Raw genomic sequence first — 18,266 nt, 5'->3', positions numbered from 1 at the left:
CTAATTTTACACAGCATATTGTAAATTATTTTCTAAGTCATTGTTTTTTTAACGACTGTAATTTTTTTTTCTTTTTTTGGTCTCCTGTGGGTTTTCCTACCAGCAATTGAGAATGGCCAGGACCCTTCCATTCTAACAAATCCTCTTTCTACCACACAGAACCCTTTAGCGACCTTCCTGTTTCTTCTCTCTCTTTCACACCCAGCTTCTTGAAGATGTGGTCTAGATCTGTGATCTTCCTTCCTCACCCACCATTCACATCACAACCTTCTGGCATGTGTCTCTGCAGCATTTCCTGGAACAGTTCAACCTAAAGGGACCACGACTGCCTTTTGCTGAATTCAGCGTTTCTCCAGCTTTGCTCACCAGTTCATCCGTTGACCACGGGCGCTGGCCTGGGAGGCTGGGGAGGCAGAGCCTCCTCTGATTTTCTCACACTCATGCTCCTCCTTCCTTCCACTGTAAGCCAGCCCACCAGGAAAATGGGGATGGCTGGATGACGTGGGCTCAGAGTGCTATTAAACATTCGAGTCAACCGATGCAAACATCATGTGTGCCCGAGGGCCTCTAGAAACAGAGTAAAAGGCACACGATACACTGAGATTTTTTTTTTTTTTAAACAAGTTCTCTTTTGTTCCTCCCCTTCTTTATTCCGTCTCTTTTGCTCACGCCGCTCTCTGCCCTTCTGCGTCCCTCCTGCAAAGAGCCTCGCTTTTCATTCTCTACTCGCTCCTCCCCTGGATCCTTCCACGTGCGCCTAACGGCCCCTCTCAGAAGAACTACATGCGTTGGACACGGGGGCGTGCACCTGTCGTTCGCCTGTTGTGAAAACCAGCTGCGCTGAGCCGGACCCAGCTCAGGCCAAGGCGGGCGCCCCCACACCCCGCGCTCGGGGAGCCCGGCGTCCCTGCAAGTCCGACCCGCAAGGCCACAGTTGCAGGGGCTGACTCACCAGCGAACAGGCGATGCCATGAGGTCAGGGAGGCCCTTCCTCTCCCACGGCCGTTCGCTCCCGGTGCTGCTCCTGGCGCTGCTCCTGGCTGACTGTCTTGGCAAGGATCCAGTTTTCCACCCGGAGTGGGGCTTTGATTCCTATGAAGTCACCATCCCCAAGAAGCTGAGCTTCCGACGAGAGCAGCAGGGTGTGGCCAAGCACGTGTCCTACCTCCTGCAGGTAAAAGGCAAGAACCATGTCCTCCACCTGTGGCCCAAGAGGTTTCTATTAGCCCGAAATCTGCAGGTTTTCTCCTTCACGGAGCAGGGGCAGCTCTGGGAGGATCACCCTTATGTACCCAGCGACTGCAACTATATGGGCTTGGTTGAAGGAAATCAGGATTCCGAGGCTACTTTAAGCACATGCACGGGGGGGCTCCGAGGCATATTGCAAATCGATGCCAGGCATTATCAAATCGAGCCCCTCAGGGCTTCTTCCAGGTTTGAACATGTGGTGTATCTCCTGAAGAAAGAGCAGGCATTTCCCAGTCAGATCTGTGGCTTAAGTCATGACGACACAGTAAAGCAGATGGCCCAGCAGGAGAACGTGGCTAGGATAAGCGACCTCACTGAGTCTTACATGCACCAGAAGTACTTGGAATTAGCCCTGGTCTTTGATCACAGTAGGTATTTGTACCTGAACTCCAATCTTACTCTAGTCGTGAATGACGCCATTCTTCTGACTGCGATCGCAGACTCTTACTTTCAAGATGTCCGTATGAGAATACATCTATTTGGTGTGGAAGTGTGGACAGATGAAAACAAAATAAAAGTGACTTTTTCAAAGTTAGACCAAGTTTTAGGCCAATTTATGGTATACAGAACAAGTGTACTAAATGCTCGATTTCCAGTAGATTGGGTACATCTATACATTAAACAAACTTATACAGATTTTCTTGCACAATCCTGGGGAACTGTGTGTAGTACGTTTTATGCTGGATCTGCAAGTGTTTTTCTAGATATGAATGTCCTCACACCTGCCACTTGGACTGCTCATGTATTGGGCCATAGTGTGGGAATGAACCATGATGCAGAATATTGCCAGTGTAAGGGTAGGCATAATTGCATCATGGGCACTGGACGAACTGGGTTTAGTAACTGTAGTTATGCTGAGTTTTTTGCACACGTCCATTCAGGAGCAAAGTGTCTAACTAATATCCCAGGACTAGGCTTTGTGGTTAAGAGATGTGGAAACAAAATTGTGGAAGAGGATGAGGAATGTGACTGCGGTTCAGGAGAGGACTGTAAAACAGACCAGTGTTGTCAACCAGATTGTAAATTCAAACAAGGTGCCAATTGTAGCACTGGACTTTGCTGTCATAACTGTCACTTTCGTCCATCTGGATACATGTGTCGGAAGGAGGAAAATGAATGTGACCTCGCAGAGTACTGCAGTGGGACCTCAGGGCTCTGCCCAAGTGACACTTACAAGCAGGATGGAACCCCTTGCAAGTACGAAGCCCGTTGTGTCAAAAAGGGCTGCCAGGCCAGATATATGCAGTGCCAAAGCATTTTTGGACCTGATGCCATGGAGGCTCCTCTTCAGTGCTATGATGTCCTTAACGTAATAGGTGACCAGTATGGGAACTGTGGTGTTTCAGGAGTCCGTGAATATCGGAAGTGTACCAGGAAAAATATATTATGTGGCAGGATACAGTGTATAAATGTCAACACCATCCCTGATATGCCAGATCATACTCTTCTAATTTCCACTCATCTACAGGAGGAAAACCTCATGTGCTGGGGCATAGGCTACCATTTGTCCATGGTAGCTATGGGGATACCTGACCTGGGAGTGGTAAATGATGGGACCTCCTGTGGTACGGACCGAATATGTTTTAATAGAAATTGCGTGAATAGCTCAGTCCTGAAGTTTGACTGTTTGCCTGACAAGTGCAACCGCCGAGGCGTTTGCAACAATAAAAAAAACTGCCACTGCGTGTATGGCTGGGCCCCTCCCTTCTGTGAGGAGGTAGGGTATGGAGGAAGCATTGACAGTGGGCCACCGGGACCTCTAAAACAGGGGGTGCCCACCTCAATTCAGGTCGTGTCCCTTTCATTAGTACGCCTTATTTTGTTAATTATCTCAGTGATTGTTGTGTTTTTCAGGAAAATCTTAGGAAACGTATAAACCCAAAGAGAAAGAAACACCACGAATTAACACTGGAGTAGAACAATTCAAGGCAAAAAATGTCAAGAAACCAAAAAATAATCAGTCAATGCACAGTCACTCTGTAACCCAGGGTCATAAACTGAACGAGCTTCTCATTTATCCTAACAGCTCTTCCTTCTTCCCTCAATTCTTTAATCGAATTTTCTTTGAGGTTTTGATCAGCAAATAAAAAGTATTCTTGGTTTGGAAACAAATTGTTGCATTTTTGCTTCCTACTTCACTTGCCCCCTAGTTTGTGATCAAGTTCTGGATATCCTTAAAAAAAAAGCCCCGATGGCTTTCTGAACCCTAAAGTTGTGAGTGTCACAGAAGTACAGTGGATTTCAGAGAAGAGTCCTGCCTGTCAGTTCCCAGCAAACAAAGCCATAGTCTGCCTTTGCCTCTGCCTCCCTCAGCGTCATCAGTGAAGTCACCTGTGCCGTTGCCCCATGCTGAGCCATAAATGGTGACTACCACATTTTACATTCAGAAAGCGGTAGTTGACAAGGGTGTCCCCAGTTAAGGACATCCCCCCGTTATAGTCACTGCATGTTTCACTGTAGCTCCGTATACATGTGGTCTCTGACTCAGTGTTTGGGGTGACCTCAGTTGGGTTAGGGACTCTAGTCTACCTTAACTTGTGCACTACACCACAGTCTACCATTGATGACAAGACCTGGCAGTGTCCTGGGGTCCAGGCTATTAACAGAATACCATGCTTTGGGTTTCTGCTTGCTAAAACAATCTTCTATGAACATGTGCTGGGGGACATCTGGCCCTTGGTTTGCCACACCCCTAACTAGAGCAGAGGAGAGTGAGGAACGCCTTTCACCCCAGGTACACGCATGTCTGCCCCCAAATATTCTCCCCTCTTTGCCCGGTGCTTTGGCTGGGAGGAGAGGAGGACTGAGTGCCCCCTTCAGAGGAGCATGTGCCCACGTCTTTACCAATGAGGGTCTCATCATCCCAGACTTGTGTCAGCCCCAGTGTTTTCGGGCTTATTCTGGCCTGAGCCCTCCTGCAGTTCCCTCGCCTTCCCCGGGGCTGCTCCTTCCGCAGGCAGCACTGCAGGACCACTGTACCCCACCGCACTCTCCACTTTTCTTAGCCACACAGTCTTCTAACTGAAGAGGTGGTGGGAGGCTCATGAGAAAGAGTGGTGCCCTTAGACTGTTCGGGGACAGTTCTTACTATAGATGCAATACTGATAATGGTGGCTACCATTTACTGAATGGTCACTGTGTGCTGGGCAAGGTTCTAAGTGCTTCACATGTTTTAACGTGCATACCCCTGAGAATAACTCTGTGAGGTAGGTGTTATCATTTTCCTGTTTTCCGAAAAAGAAATTGAGGACAATGAGGTTAAATAACCTGCTCAAGATTACATAATTTATGATTAATGACATTATTCAGTGTAGCTTTCTGTGCATATTAGGAAATTAAATTTGGGGAGGAGGATTTATTTTAAAAATTAAAGGTACTTACAGATTATAAATATTTTTAAAATTTTAATTGTGATAAAATATTCTAATATAATTTTATATATTTAAAGTGTACAGCTTGATAATTTGACAGACATACATTGTGGAATGACGACCAAGAACAAGATAATTAACACATCCATCACCTCACATAGTTAAATTTTTCAGGAGGTGAGGATGCTTAGAAGAAATCCTCAGCAAAATTTCAGGTATACAATACTGTATTGTTAACTACATTTACCATGCTTTACATTAGATCTTCAAAACGTATTTAATTATAATGGAAAGTTTGTACCCTTTGACTTACATCTACTCATTTTCCCCTCGCCACAGCCCTTCACAACCGCCATTCTATTCTCTGTTTCTATGAATTTGTCCCTTTAATAGAACTTTCACATGTAAGCGATACCATGTAGTATTTGTGTATCCCTGTGTGACTTTTTCCTTAGCATAATGCCCTCTGGATTCAAGCTTGTTTTTTCAAATGGCAGGATTTTTTATGGCTAAATTGTATTCCATTGTGTGTGTGTGTGTGTATATATTTTATTCTTTCATACTTTAAATGACATCTAGGCAGTTTCCAAGTCTTGGTAATTGTAGATAATGCTGCAATAAATGTGAGAGTGCAGATATCTCTTGGAGGTAATAACTTAACTTTCTTTGGATGTATAACCAAGAGCAGGATTGCTAGATCATAAGGTAGGCCTATCTTTAATTTTCTGAGGAAACACCATAGCATTTTCCATAGTGGCTGTACCCTTTGCATTCCCATCAACAGTGTTAAAGTGTTCCTTTTTTTTTTTTTTTCACTACTCAGCAATGTTTGTTTTCTCTTGTTTTTCTGATACAGCATTTCTGTCAGATATGAGGTGATATCACATTGTGGTTTTGGTCTGCATTTCCCTGATGATTAGTGGTAAGGAATGCCTTTTCATACAATTATTGGCCGTTTGAATGTCTTCTTTAGGAAAATACCTGTTCAGGTCATTTACTCAGTTTTAATTGGATTATTTGCTTCTTTGCTGTTGACTTGTAAAAATAGTTCATATATTTTGGATATTAACCCCTTATCAGATACATTGTTTGCAAACATTTTCTCCTACTGTGAAAGTTGCCCTTTCAATTTATTGTTTCCTTTGCTGTGCAGATTTTTAGTTTTGTGCAATCCCACCTCTTTATTTTAGCTTTTGTTGCCTGTGCTTCTGGTCGGCCTTATCCAAGAAATCATTGCCAAGGCCAGTGTCAAGGATCTTTTCCCTGTGTTTTCTTTTAGGAGTTTTACACTTTCAGGATTTATATTTTTAAGAATATAGTATAGTAGTGTTAGACACATTCACATTGTTGTGAAACCAATCTCTGGAACTCTTTACATCTTGCAAAACTGAACCACTATTCCCATTAAATAGAAACTCAATTCCCTTATCCCTGTGGCTGTGAAACCGCTATTCTACTTTAAGTCTCTATGACTATATGTCTCTGTTTAAGTACCTCATCTAAGTGGAATCCTATGGTAATTGTTTGTGACTGGCTTATTTCACTTCGCATAAAGTCTTCATGATTCATCCATGTTGTAGCATGTTGGAATTTCCCTCCACTTTAAGGCTGAATTATATTTTATTGTATGTACATACCACATTTTATTGATCTATTCATTCCTTGGTGGACCCTTGAGTTGCTTCTATCTTTTACCTATTGTGAGTAATGTTTGTTGTGAATATGGGTGTACAAAAAAATCCGGTTGTGTCCCGGGTCATATCCCTTAGGGTAAATACTCAGAATTGCAATTTCTAGGTCATATGGTAATTCTATTTTTAATTTTTTGAAGCCACCATTTTATTTGCCATAGCAATTGCCTCCTTTCACATTCATACAAGCAGTTCCCAAAGATTCCAATTTCTCTATATCCTTGCCAACACTTGTTATTTTCTGGTCTTGGATAATAGCCATCTTAATGGATGGAAGATGCTATCCATTGGTGTATTGATTTGCATTCCCCTAGTGATTGCTGGTGTTGAGCATATTCTCATGGGCCAGTTGGTCATTTGCATATTTCCTTTGGAAAACTTTCTGTTCAAGTCCATTGCCCATTTTTAAATCCAGTTGTTTTTGGTTTTGTTTTTGTTGGTGTTGAGCTGTGGGTGTTCTTTCTTTATTACCATTCTTTACCTCGTATCAGATACATGATTTGCAAACATTTTTCGCTACTCTGTAGGTTGCCTTTTCCCTCTGCTGACTGTGTTCTTGGTTTCATTTTGTTTGTTTAAAATTAAACTTGTATATATTTAAAGCGTACAATGTGATGCTTTGATATACATGTACATAGTGAAGTGATTACTACAAATGAGCTAATGAAGAACTGTCTCCTCATATACTTACCTTTTCTCTGTGTGCTGAGAGCACTGATATCTAGTCCCTTACAAATTTCCAGTACACAGTCCAGTGTCATTTATAGTCATCATGCCGTACATTAGATCTCTAGGTCTTATTCAACCTATGTAACTGCAACTTTGTACCCTTGGACCAAAATCTCCCTGTCTCTCCCCCTGCCCCCCAGGCTGGTAATCACTGAACTACTCTCTGCTTCTATGAATTCTACTTTTTGAGATTCCATATACAAGTGAGATGATGCAGTGTTTTTTCTTTCTGTGTTTGGCTTATTTCACTTAGCAAAATGTCTTCATAGGGTCACAGATGGCAGGGTCTTCCTTTTAAGGCTGAATATTTCATCGTATATGTGGATCAGTTTCTTTATCCCTTCATCTCTTAATGGACGCTTAGGTTGTTACTTTATCTTGGGTATTAAAAATGCTGCAATGAACTCGGGAGTGCATGTGTCTCATCAAGACACTGATTTAATTTCCTTTGCAATAAGTACCCAGGAGAGGGATTGCTAAGTCAAACAGTAGATGTATTTTTAACTTTTTGAGAAACCTCCACACTGTATCCAAAATGGCTGTACCAATTTACATTCCCAGCAGTGTGCACGAATTCCCTTTTCTTGCCAGTATTTTGCCAGTACACATTATCTTTTATCTTTTGTACAATGGTCATCTTATCCATTGTGTGAGGTGCTATCTCGTTGTGGATTTTATTTTTTATTTCTCTGATGATTAGTGATGCTGAACACCTTTTCATATATCTGTTGGCCATTTGTAAGTCTTCTCTGAAGAAATGTCTACTCACATACTTACCCATTTTTAAATAGGGTCACTTGTCTGGGGTGTTTTGCTGCTGAGTTGTATGTTACATATTTTAGATATTAACACCTTATCAGAGGTGAAGTTAGAAAATATTTCCTACCAGCTTGTAGATTGCTTTTTTATTTTGTTCATCATTTCCTTTGCTTTGCAGAAGATTTTTAGCTTGATGTAGTTTCATGTGTTTATTTTTGCTTCTGTTGCCTGAGCTCTTTTTTTGTATCCAAAAAAATCACTGCCAAAACCAATAGTAAGGATCTTTTCTCCTATATTTTCTACCAAGAGTGTTATGGTTTCAATTCCACGATATAAGTTCAGGAAACACAAATCAGTGGTAAACAGGGATCTGAATGGTGGGTAGTTTTGTGCGAGAGGGACCTTGACTGAGAAGAGGGCAAGAAAAATCTTTCTGGAGACTGAAAATATCTTCACATGGGTGGTGATTTCATGAATGTATTCATACTCAAAATTCCATGTAAAATTTACTTAAGATCTTTCAATTTTACTAACGTAAGTTATACTTCAATAAAATGTATCTATAATACTGACAGATGTATAAAAATCTAATAGTATAAAATTAAAATATATAGTTATACATAATTTTATGTTACAGAATTATAAAACATTAGTGTTTTATTATATTTGTTTCAGATATTCGAAGATAATGCAGTAAGACTCTTTAACCACCTCTAATTCCATTCCCCTCCCCTTCCTTCCTCCCTTTTCCCTTTTCCAGTTACTTGTTTCCATAAATTGAATCTGTGGAGATTATTTTATGCTTAAAAACTGTTATTTGCAATAGGTGATCTATGAAGCAGACACATTTTCAAATTCAGTGGTATAAAATGTGGGACTGCAGAGATGCAAAGTTAATTAAGTGAGCAAGGCGAAGCAGCTGTTGCCTAGCTGGGTAGGAGCTCTGGAGTCCAGTTGGAAAACCCATACCTGTGGGGTCCTGGCTGCTCTTTGGCACCACCTGGTGGCACTTGGCTGCCTCAGCATAAATATGTTGGGGTTGAGTCTGGGTTCTAACATCAGACTGGGATTTGCAAGCTCTTCACTGGAACTCATCACCTGCTTCAACATGCCTATTTCAGACGAGAGAGACCAGCAAACACTGGGATGTAAGGACCCAGCTCCTGCCTCTCTGTTATGGAACTGGCTCATGTTCTCCATCTCTCTTTCCTTTCTCTCCACCATGACCCCTTTCATTCACTCCTAGAAAAGGTTTAAGAACAGTAATTTTCAGAGGATGCACACCAACCAGTAATCGTGTTGTATGAGAATCTAGTTACTGCGGTTATTGCAGGGTTTTACATCTAAGAACCGGAAATGAGGAAGAGAAGATGTGTTCATCTGAGGGTAACAAGACTACACACCTGGACAACCCAAGAAAACTTGCTAAAAAGTCTACCCTAAATCATTAGAAATTTAGTAAGTAAAACAATGGAAAATTTGTCAACAAAATCCAATTTGGGGATGTAATTGAAGAAAAAAGCACATTTACATAGCAAAGATACACCCCCCAAAAGGTACACATGGGTAATCCAAAGTAACAACCTTTAAAATAATTACTAAGTGTAAATGTTACCAAATATCCCCCACTCCTGACTTGTCATTGCTGTTTCTTTATCAAAAAGCTTTAGTTCTGCTCTACTCTTCCCACCTAGTAAAAATCATGAATATCTGACCATGCCTGTATCTTTGATAAAATTCATTAAGATACTCAATTTTTTAACCTGCCTCAACATCATCAAACACAAGTACAAATCCCATAATAAGCTCTCCCTAACACTCATTTACTGAGACACCACATCTCCCCTTAGTGTGCAACGTTCCTTGCAGCAAAAAGCATCGATAAATCCATCTTTGTTTGACTTGCCAGGGTGCTCCTGGTGGTTTGACTGAGGGACGTCAACAGAGCCTGTGCTGACACTCGGAGAGAGGAAGAATCCCCCTGTAACACCTGTCATACACGCGGCCTGACTGTCACAATGACAGTTAATGAACTTTTCAAGAATACCTGGAACGTTCATAAAGATGGTACATATATGAAGCCATCATAAATCTTAGTGTAGCTTCCAGAATCAGCATCATATAGAGAGTTATCTCTGTACAGAGGACTATCAAATTAGAAACAAAAGTCAAAATCTAACCAACACCACTGTACATGTGAAAAAAATTTGATCCAATGATAAGGCAGAATAATACCACACTTGGAAGACAGCATTGCATTCCATACAAAAAACCAGAGATGTACTAGAAGAAAATTTTTAACGTGCATGTTATATAGATATTTTTATGAGATAAACAAGAATAATGACACAAACACCAGGAGCTAGAAGAGTTTAAAATGTTCTGTACAATAAGGACACTGTAAAAGTGAAGTGACAAATAACAGATTGGCAGAATTGATTTGCAATATACAAGCAGCTCCATTAAATTGAAAAACAAAGCAAAGTAATAGAAGAATGGGCAAAGGATATGAATAGGTGAATGTAAACACATTTAATAATGTGTATCAGAAAGCTGCTAACAGAGTAAATCCTAAAATTTCTCATCACAAGGCAAAAAAATATAATTATGGGTGGTGATAGCTATTAACTGTACTTATTATGGTGATTATTTTGCAATATACACATAATTAAACTATCAAGATGTGCACTTAACTAATACAATGTTATATATCAGTTTTATCTGAATTTTAAAAATAATTTTAAAAAGTAGATTGGCTGAGTTACTATATATGTTCAACCTCACTAATAATCAGAGAATGCAGTTTACAATATTGAGCTATGTTCTTTTTCTAATGTAAGTCTAGATATAGGAGCTGGATATTAAACACTGCTGGAAAGGCTATAGAAATACAGGCTTTCCATAGCTGTGCTGTCTAACATGGCAGCTAGTAACCAATAGTTAGTGGCTATTTAAGTTCAAATTATCCTAAAATTAAATTAATTTGAAATTCAGTTGTTCTGCCACAATAGCCACGTTTCAAGTGTTCAGTAACAACAGGTCGTTACTGTCTACAGTATTGGACTTTATTAGCATATCTATTATTACAAAAAGTTCTACCGAACAGACTAAAGTCATAGGTGAGATGGCAGATCAGGAAGCCCCGACACTCCTTCTCCCGCTACAGATGAACCTCTGGGAGGGCTCTGGAAATCAGTTAAAGGACTTCTGCACCGCAGGTGAGCATGAAACAGACTGCATGGAAGTTGGATATGGAATCCGCATCACTATTCACTTTGTCTCCTCAGAGGTCTACTCCCCACAAAACTCTCACCTCCACCACCACACATACACATATGATGCATCTTATTTGGAAGAAAACCCTCGACCTCCAACTTTTCTTGGGGTAGGAGGGAAAGGAGTTGAATGAAAGTCCAAATGAAATTAAAGGGCTGGTCTGAGGGACTATATCTATCTTGCCTGTGTTTCAGTACTGACAGGAATGAGAGTGACAGATTTAAAGTCTCTGATGACAAAGAGAAAAGCCATGCAACAGGGTGCGCAGCACCACAGACAAAAACTACATGGAGCCCCAGGATGGAGCCCCAGCATTGCAGACAGGCTGCAATACTGACAACAGTCACCAGTGGGAGCTCCTGAGTAGGGATTGGCAAATCTCTTCAAATAGCTTATACACACAAGCCCAGAAAGGATACACACTGGCCACACACACATGCAGAAAGGACTTCAGAGGACTCCAGAATCTAGCCTGGCTTTGCAGAGAAAGTCAACCCTGTATGGAACCAGATAGCAATCTGGGAGAGTTAGCTGTTCAAAATCCAAAACAGAACAACAACAAAAGCAACATATACAAACGTATAGGAAACCATGACATGTTTAAAGGAAGCAATTACATCTCTAAAGTGAATATAAAGAAATGGAGACTTAGGAATTGCCAAACAACACAAAATTACTGTTAAGAAGATATTCAATGAATTAACTGAGAGCACAGATAGACAGCTAAATAAAATCAGGAAAATGATGCATAAACAAATGAGAATATCAAAAAAGAGATAGAAACTATGAAGAAGAACCAAAAGGCAATTCTGGAAATAAAGAATACAATACCTGAATTGAAAATTTCCCTGGAGGGACTTAATATCAGACTTAACCAGGAAGAAAGAAGAATCAATAAACTCAAAAAAGAGAGGAATTTCATAATTAGTGAAACAGGAAGAAAAAGAATGAAAAAAAATGAAGAGAGCCTAAGGGACTTATAGGATACAATAAATAAAACACTGAAAATCACAGAAGGAGAAAGCAGAGAGAATGGGGCAGAAGAGCTATTTGAAGAAATAATGGCCAAAATTTCCCCAAATCTGAGGAAAGAAATGGACATAAATATTCAAGAAGCTCAAAAACTATGATTAGGGATAAATCCAAAGAGACCTACAGTCAGGCCATTTTAGACATCATCATAATCAAATAGTCAAAACTCAGAAATAAAAAGATAATCTTGAAAGCAGTGAGAAAAGTAAATTTACATACAAGGGAGGTCCTATTAGATTGTCAGTAGATTTCTAAGTAATAATCTTGCAGGCTAGAAGAGAATGTGATGACTGATTCAAATTACTGAAAGAAAAAACTGCCAGCCAAGAATACTATGTTCAGAAAAACTACCCTTCCAAAATAAGGAGAAGTCAAGAGTTTTCCACGTAAGCAAAGGATGAGGGATTTGCTCAACACTAGACCTATCCTACAAGAAGTGCTGACAGGAGAACTCAAGTTGAAGTGAAAGGCTGATAAACAGCAACCAAAAAAACCCTATAAAATGTATAATTCTCTAATAAAAGTAAAATATTTAGACAAATAAAGACTCCCATAGTATTGTCTTATAGATGAGTTACTAACTTATAAATCAAGTATAGAACTTTTTAGAAAGCTTAAAAACAATTATAAATCTACATTAATGAATAAGCAATATTAAAAAAGGTAATTTGCGTCAATGATGACATAGTGGGAAGGGGATAGAGATGTAAAAGAGCAGGGCTTTTATATGTGATTGGAATTCTTATCAGCATAAAATAAATTGTTATAACTTTAAGTTGTCTTAGTAATTGCAATCATAACCACAAAGAAACTTCTATAGAATACATACAAAGGGAAATGAGCAGGGAGTCAAAACATATCACCACAAAAATCAATGAAACAGAGAAGGAGACAGCAAGATACAAAAAGAGGGACAAAAAGGCTAGAGGACACACAGAAAACTATTTTTAAAATGGCAACAGTAAGTTCTTCCTGGTTAGTAATTTGTCTTTTAACTGTAAAGAGAGGAAGCACACCAATTAAAGACATAGACCAGCTGAATAGAAAAAAAAAAACAAAACAAGATTCAACTATATTTTGCCTACAAAAGACTCACTATGGATTTAAGAAGACACTTAAACTAAAAATTAAAGGGTGGAAACATATTTCCTGCTATGGGAACCTACAGAGAGAGAGGTGGCGCGGTTATATCACACGAAATAGACTTTAAGGCAAAAACTGTCACAAGAGACAAGAAAGAACACTATTAATGATAAAAGAGTCAATTTACCAAGAAAATGTAACAATTTAAAATATTTGTGCACCTAACATTAAAGTACCTAAATATATGAAGCAAACATTGACAGAACTGAAGGCAGAAATAAGACAGAAACACAATAAAAGTAGGAGACTTCAACACCTCAGTCTCAGTTATATATATGTTAACAAATTGGATAACCAAAAAATGGATAAATTCCTAGAAACATACAACCTGTCAAGGATGAATCATGAAGAAATAAGAGATTAAGCAGGCCTACAACCAGTGGGGAAATTGAAGCAGTGATCAAAAGCCTGCCAACAATGGAAAGACCATTTCACTGGAGAATTCTACCAAACATTTAAAGAATAATTGAAAACAATCCATCTCCAACTCTTCCAAGGAACTGAAGAGGAAAGGACTCTCCCAAACTCATTCTCTGAGGCCAGCATTACCCTGATACCAGAACCAAAACCCAGCAAAGAAAGAAAACTACAGATCGATATCCCCAATGAATATTGATACAGAAATCTTAAACAAAACACTAGCAAGCTGAATTCAACAGCACATTAAAGGGGTCATAGTTCATGACCAAATGGGATTTATACCTGTAAGCAACCATGGTTTGACATAATGAAAATCAATTAATGTAATACATCTCATTAACAAAATGAAGGACAAAACACATATGATTCTCTCAACTGATGCAGAAAAAGCATTTGACAAAATTCAGCACCATTTCATGATTAAAAAAAAAAACCCTCACAGACTAGGAAGGGAGGGAAACTATCTCAGCATAATAAAAGTCATATATAAAAAGTTCATAGTGAACATCATATTCAAAGGGAAAGCTTTTCCTTTAGTATCAGGAGCAAGTGAGCAAGGACATTCACTCTCACTACCACTGTTCAGCATCGTGCTAGAAGTTATAGCCAGTGCAGTCAGACCTGGAAAAGAAAAGAAAGGCATGTAAGCTGGAATAGAAGTATTGAAATAATCTGTTTGTACATGATATGGTCTCACATAGAGAGAACCCTAAGGATTCCACCAAAAAAAAAAAAAAAACCCACAAAAAAACTTGTCAATTCACGAAAGTTACAGACTACAGAATCAACAGTGAAAAATCAGAGTTGCTTCTATACATTAATAATAAACAATCTAAAATGGAAATTAAGAAAACAATCTCATTTACCGTAGCATCAAAAAAGATAACCAAGGACGTAAAAGACTTACACACTGAAAACTACAAAACATTGCTGAAAGAAACCAAAGATGCTTCAAATTAATGGAAAGGCTACCCATGATCATGGATTGGAAGACTTCATATTGTTAAAATGTAATAATTAGTAGTCATTATGACAGTTTAGAATTAGCATAAAGATAAATATATTGATCAATGGAGTAGAATTGAGAACCCAGAGATAAACCCTTTCATATATGGCCAAATAATGTTCAACAAGAGTGTCAAGACTACACAATAAAGAACAAACAGTCTGTTTAACAAATGGCGTAGGAAAAATTGGATATCCACATGCAAAAAAATAAATAAAGCTGGATCCTTACCTTATACTTTATATGAAAATAACTTAAAATGGACTAAAAACATATGTGTAAGAACAAAACATATCTCCTAGAATAAGACACAGAGAAAATCTTCAGGACACTGAATTTACAGTATTTCCTGAATATGACACCAAAAGCCCAGGGGTCAAAATGAAAATTATGTGAAAGGGACTACACCAAACTTTAAATCTTCTGTACACCAAAAGAAACGATCAACAGCGCAACAGCGTGAAAAGGCAACCTACAGAATGGGAGAAAATAATTGCAAGTCATGTATCTGATAGAGGTTAATTTTCAGAATATATAAGAAAATTCTTCAACAACTAAGAACCAAATAATTCCATTCAAAAACTGGCAAAGGACTTGGACACAGGCATATCTTGTTTTATTGCATTTTGCTTTGCTGCACTTGGCAATTATTGCATTCTTTACAAATTGCATGTTTGTGGCAACACTAGGTCAAGCAAGTCTCTCTGTGCCATTCTTCCAACAATATTTGTTTACTTTGTGTCTTTGGGTCAGATTTTGGTAACTCTCACAATATCTCAAACTTTCTATTATTATTATATTTGTTATTGTGATCTATGATATGTGGTCTCTGATGTTACTATTGTGAAAAATTCCTATTTCCTTAAGGTTCAGAAGATAGTTGGGATTCTTTAGCAATAAAGTATTTTTAAATGCATACGTGTTCACTGGTTTTTTTAGACATAATGTTATTTCCCACTTAATAGACTACAATATCGTGTGAATATAATTTTTATATAAAAAAATCTGTGTGACTTACTTTAATGCAAATTCACTATATTGGAGTGAAACCAAAAATTTTGTGTGATTGACTTTATTGCAATACTCACCATATTGCAGTGGTCTGCAATCGAACCCGTAATATCATCAAGTTATGCCTGTAGATATTTTCCAAAGAAGATATAGAAAAAATGAATCAACACATGAAATGATGAGCAATACCATCATTAGAGAAATGCAAATCAAAACCACAAAGAAACATCTCTTTACACTAATCAGAATGGTCTTATCAAAAGAACAGTAAATAATAAGTGTTGGTAAGAATGTGGAGAAGTTGGAACCCTGTGATATGTTGGTGGGAAAGTCAAATGACAGAGTCATTATGGAAAACAGTATGGAGGGTCCTCAGAAAGTTAAAAATAGAATTACATATGATCCAGCAATCCCACTTCAGGATATCATACCCTAGAGAACTCAAGGTAGGATCTCGAAGAGATAATTGCACATCCATTTTCATTGCAGCATTATTCACTGTAGTCAAGAGGTGGAAGTAACCTAAATGTCCATCAGCAGACGAATGACCAAAGCAAGTGTGGTATAGACATACATGGATCAGTATGTGTGCTTAACAAGAAGGAAACCCTGTCAGAAGCTATAACAAAAATGAACCTTGAAGACATGCTAAGTGAAACAAGGTCGTCACAGAGAGGAAGTAGAAATGTAGTTTCTTCAAGGAGCAGGGGAGAAGGGGTAAAATTATTGTCTAATATGTATAGAACTTCGGTGCTGCAAGATGAAAAAGTTCTATACAGATCTGTTGCACGAAAATGTTAGCGTGCTTACACTATGGAAATGTACACTTTAAAATGGTTAATGTGGTAAATTTAATGTTATTTACTTTTTACCAAAAGTTTTTAAAAGTTCTATTGGACAAGCAGCTTTGTACATAGTTTGCAAATCAATACAAGATTTTAAGAAGTTTATTTGACTTTTCATTGATTTCCACTTGGAGGAGGTACTGGGGACTGAACCCCGACCTCTTGGGTGCTGAGCATGCACTCTACCACATGAGCTATACCCTCCCTACAGAGTTTATGGTGATTTTTAAAGAGCTCAGTCAATTTGAGTACTTGCTTTCTCTTTGGCCTAACAATTTCAATTCTAGGAATCCATCAGAAGAGGCAAAAAATGTGTGTGTGTATACATGTATATACACGAATGTGTGCACGTGTATATTTACATATAAATACATAAGTTCTTTAATACATATATATGTATATGTATTGCCATAATATAAAATACTTGTCAAAAAGAAAAATGTAGAAATTTGAAGCAATGCTATTGTATCGTCATCCATCCATAAAGGAAATAGTTAAATAAATGATTATGTGAATACTATAATCTGAATATAGTATCTGTTATGGGCAATAATCTACATCTGATATTAACAATGACCTAGAAAATTATTTACAATGTATTATGTACTGAAAAGTAGCAGTGTCAAAAGTATATGAATAGGATGTACTATTTTAAAATATGACATACTTTCCATATTTTAATGGCATATGAACAGGTGGAGAAACATACATAAGAGCTCTTTCTGGGCGTTGGGAGGAGTTTACTGGAGACATATGCAGGTTAAGGATAAAGGAAGCTTGTATCTTCTACTCTATGGCACTCACAGTTATTTCCATTTTTTATAATATATATTCACCTTTTACAATATCATTTTTGTAAATAAGAAGAACTATGTCAAAGCAGGTTATTTCCACAAGGCTTTGTGTTATCAAACAAATGCTACAGAGTTTAGCCCAGAGACAATACTGTAGCAATAAGAGTTGATGAATTAGGAGTTTTTCATCAAGAAATTTTCCAGTGGCCTAAAGAAAATGGTATAAATTTGAAAACGATGATAAAATCAAATGGATACAAAAGATAGATTCCAACTGCCCTCCCCAGTTTAGGCTGCTGGGTGCTTGAGAAAATCTACCAGATTTACAGACTGGGGGAAACTGTCATTTCTGGTTTCCAACCTGAACTAGGAGCTCAACACACTTGGTGATGCTTCCATTTGTCCCTAGTCAGCTCTCTCTGAGTTCTCCTCTTCATCTCCCTCACCCTTACCATGACCTCACCTCAGCCCCTGACTTTACAGGAAAACTGAGACTTCAGACCCGCCCTTCCTGACTGTCTACTCACTACACTCACAGCTTCCCCTGCCTGCCAACCGGTTCATCTCCACAGTGCATAGGCCTCCTGCTCTGCTTATCCCTGAGGGGGGCCCCTTTGAGGGGATCCCCTGTCCTCTCCCAGAGGCAGGGCAGGGCTGTCTGCTGGGGCTTTCCCACCAGTACATGAGACAGACACCTTAAAATTTCCACCTCCTGGGCAGAACTTCTCATATTTCTTGCCTTTACAAGAGTCTACTTCTTTTGATATTTTCTCCTTCCCCATGTGACTGGACCATGATACAGAAGCCAAAAACGTGAATATTCTTTTTGATTCTTACTTCTCTCGGGCTGGAAGAATCCATTCAATCGTTAAGTCCAGCAGAGTCTGCTTTATTCGTATTTTTTGAAGCTGTCCACTTGTGTCCTTCCCCGGAGGGTAACA

The 18,266-nt window shown here is 38.8% G+C and overlaps 1 protein-coding gene across 1 annotated transcript; it reads left to right on the top strand.

Moving 5' to 3' along the window:
• Window positions 1–574: 574 nt before the first annotated feature.
• On the top strand, window positions 575–3,124 carry LOC105079896 (disintegrin and metalloproteinase domain-containing protein 30-like). Its single transcript, XM_010968741.2, has one exon. It carries the CDS (start codon window positions 971–973, stop codon window positions 3,122–3,124), a length of 2,154 nt encoding a protein of 717 aa, XP_010967043.2. The 5' UTR covers window positions 575–970.
• Window positions 3,125–18,266: the final 15,142 nt, after the last annotated feature.

The sequence above is a fragment of the Camelus bactrianus genome, chromosome 9 (genome assembly GCF_048773025.1).
Source record: "Camelus bactrianus isolate YW-2024 breed Bactrian camel chromosome 9, ASM4877302v1, whole genome shotgun sequence".
NCBI lineage: Eukaryota > Metazoa > Chordata > Mammalia > Artiodactyla > Camelidae > Camelus > Camelus bactrianus.
Note: the sequence above shows the minus strand (reverse complement) of the source record. Positions and strands in the feature narration are given on the sequence as shown.

Bases quoted from the DNA above. Each gene is read 5' to 3' on its own strand.
- LOC105079896 (XM_010968741.2), top strand. From the start codon at position 971: ATGAGGTCAGGGAGGCCCTTCCTCTCCCACGGCCGTTCGCTCCCGGTG.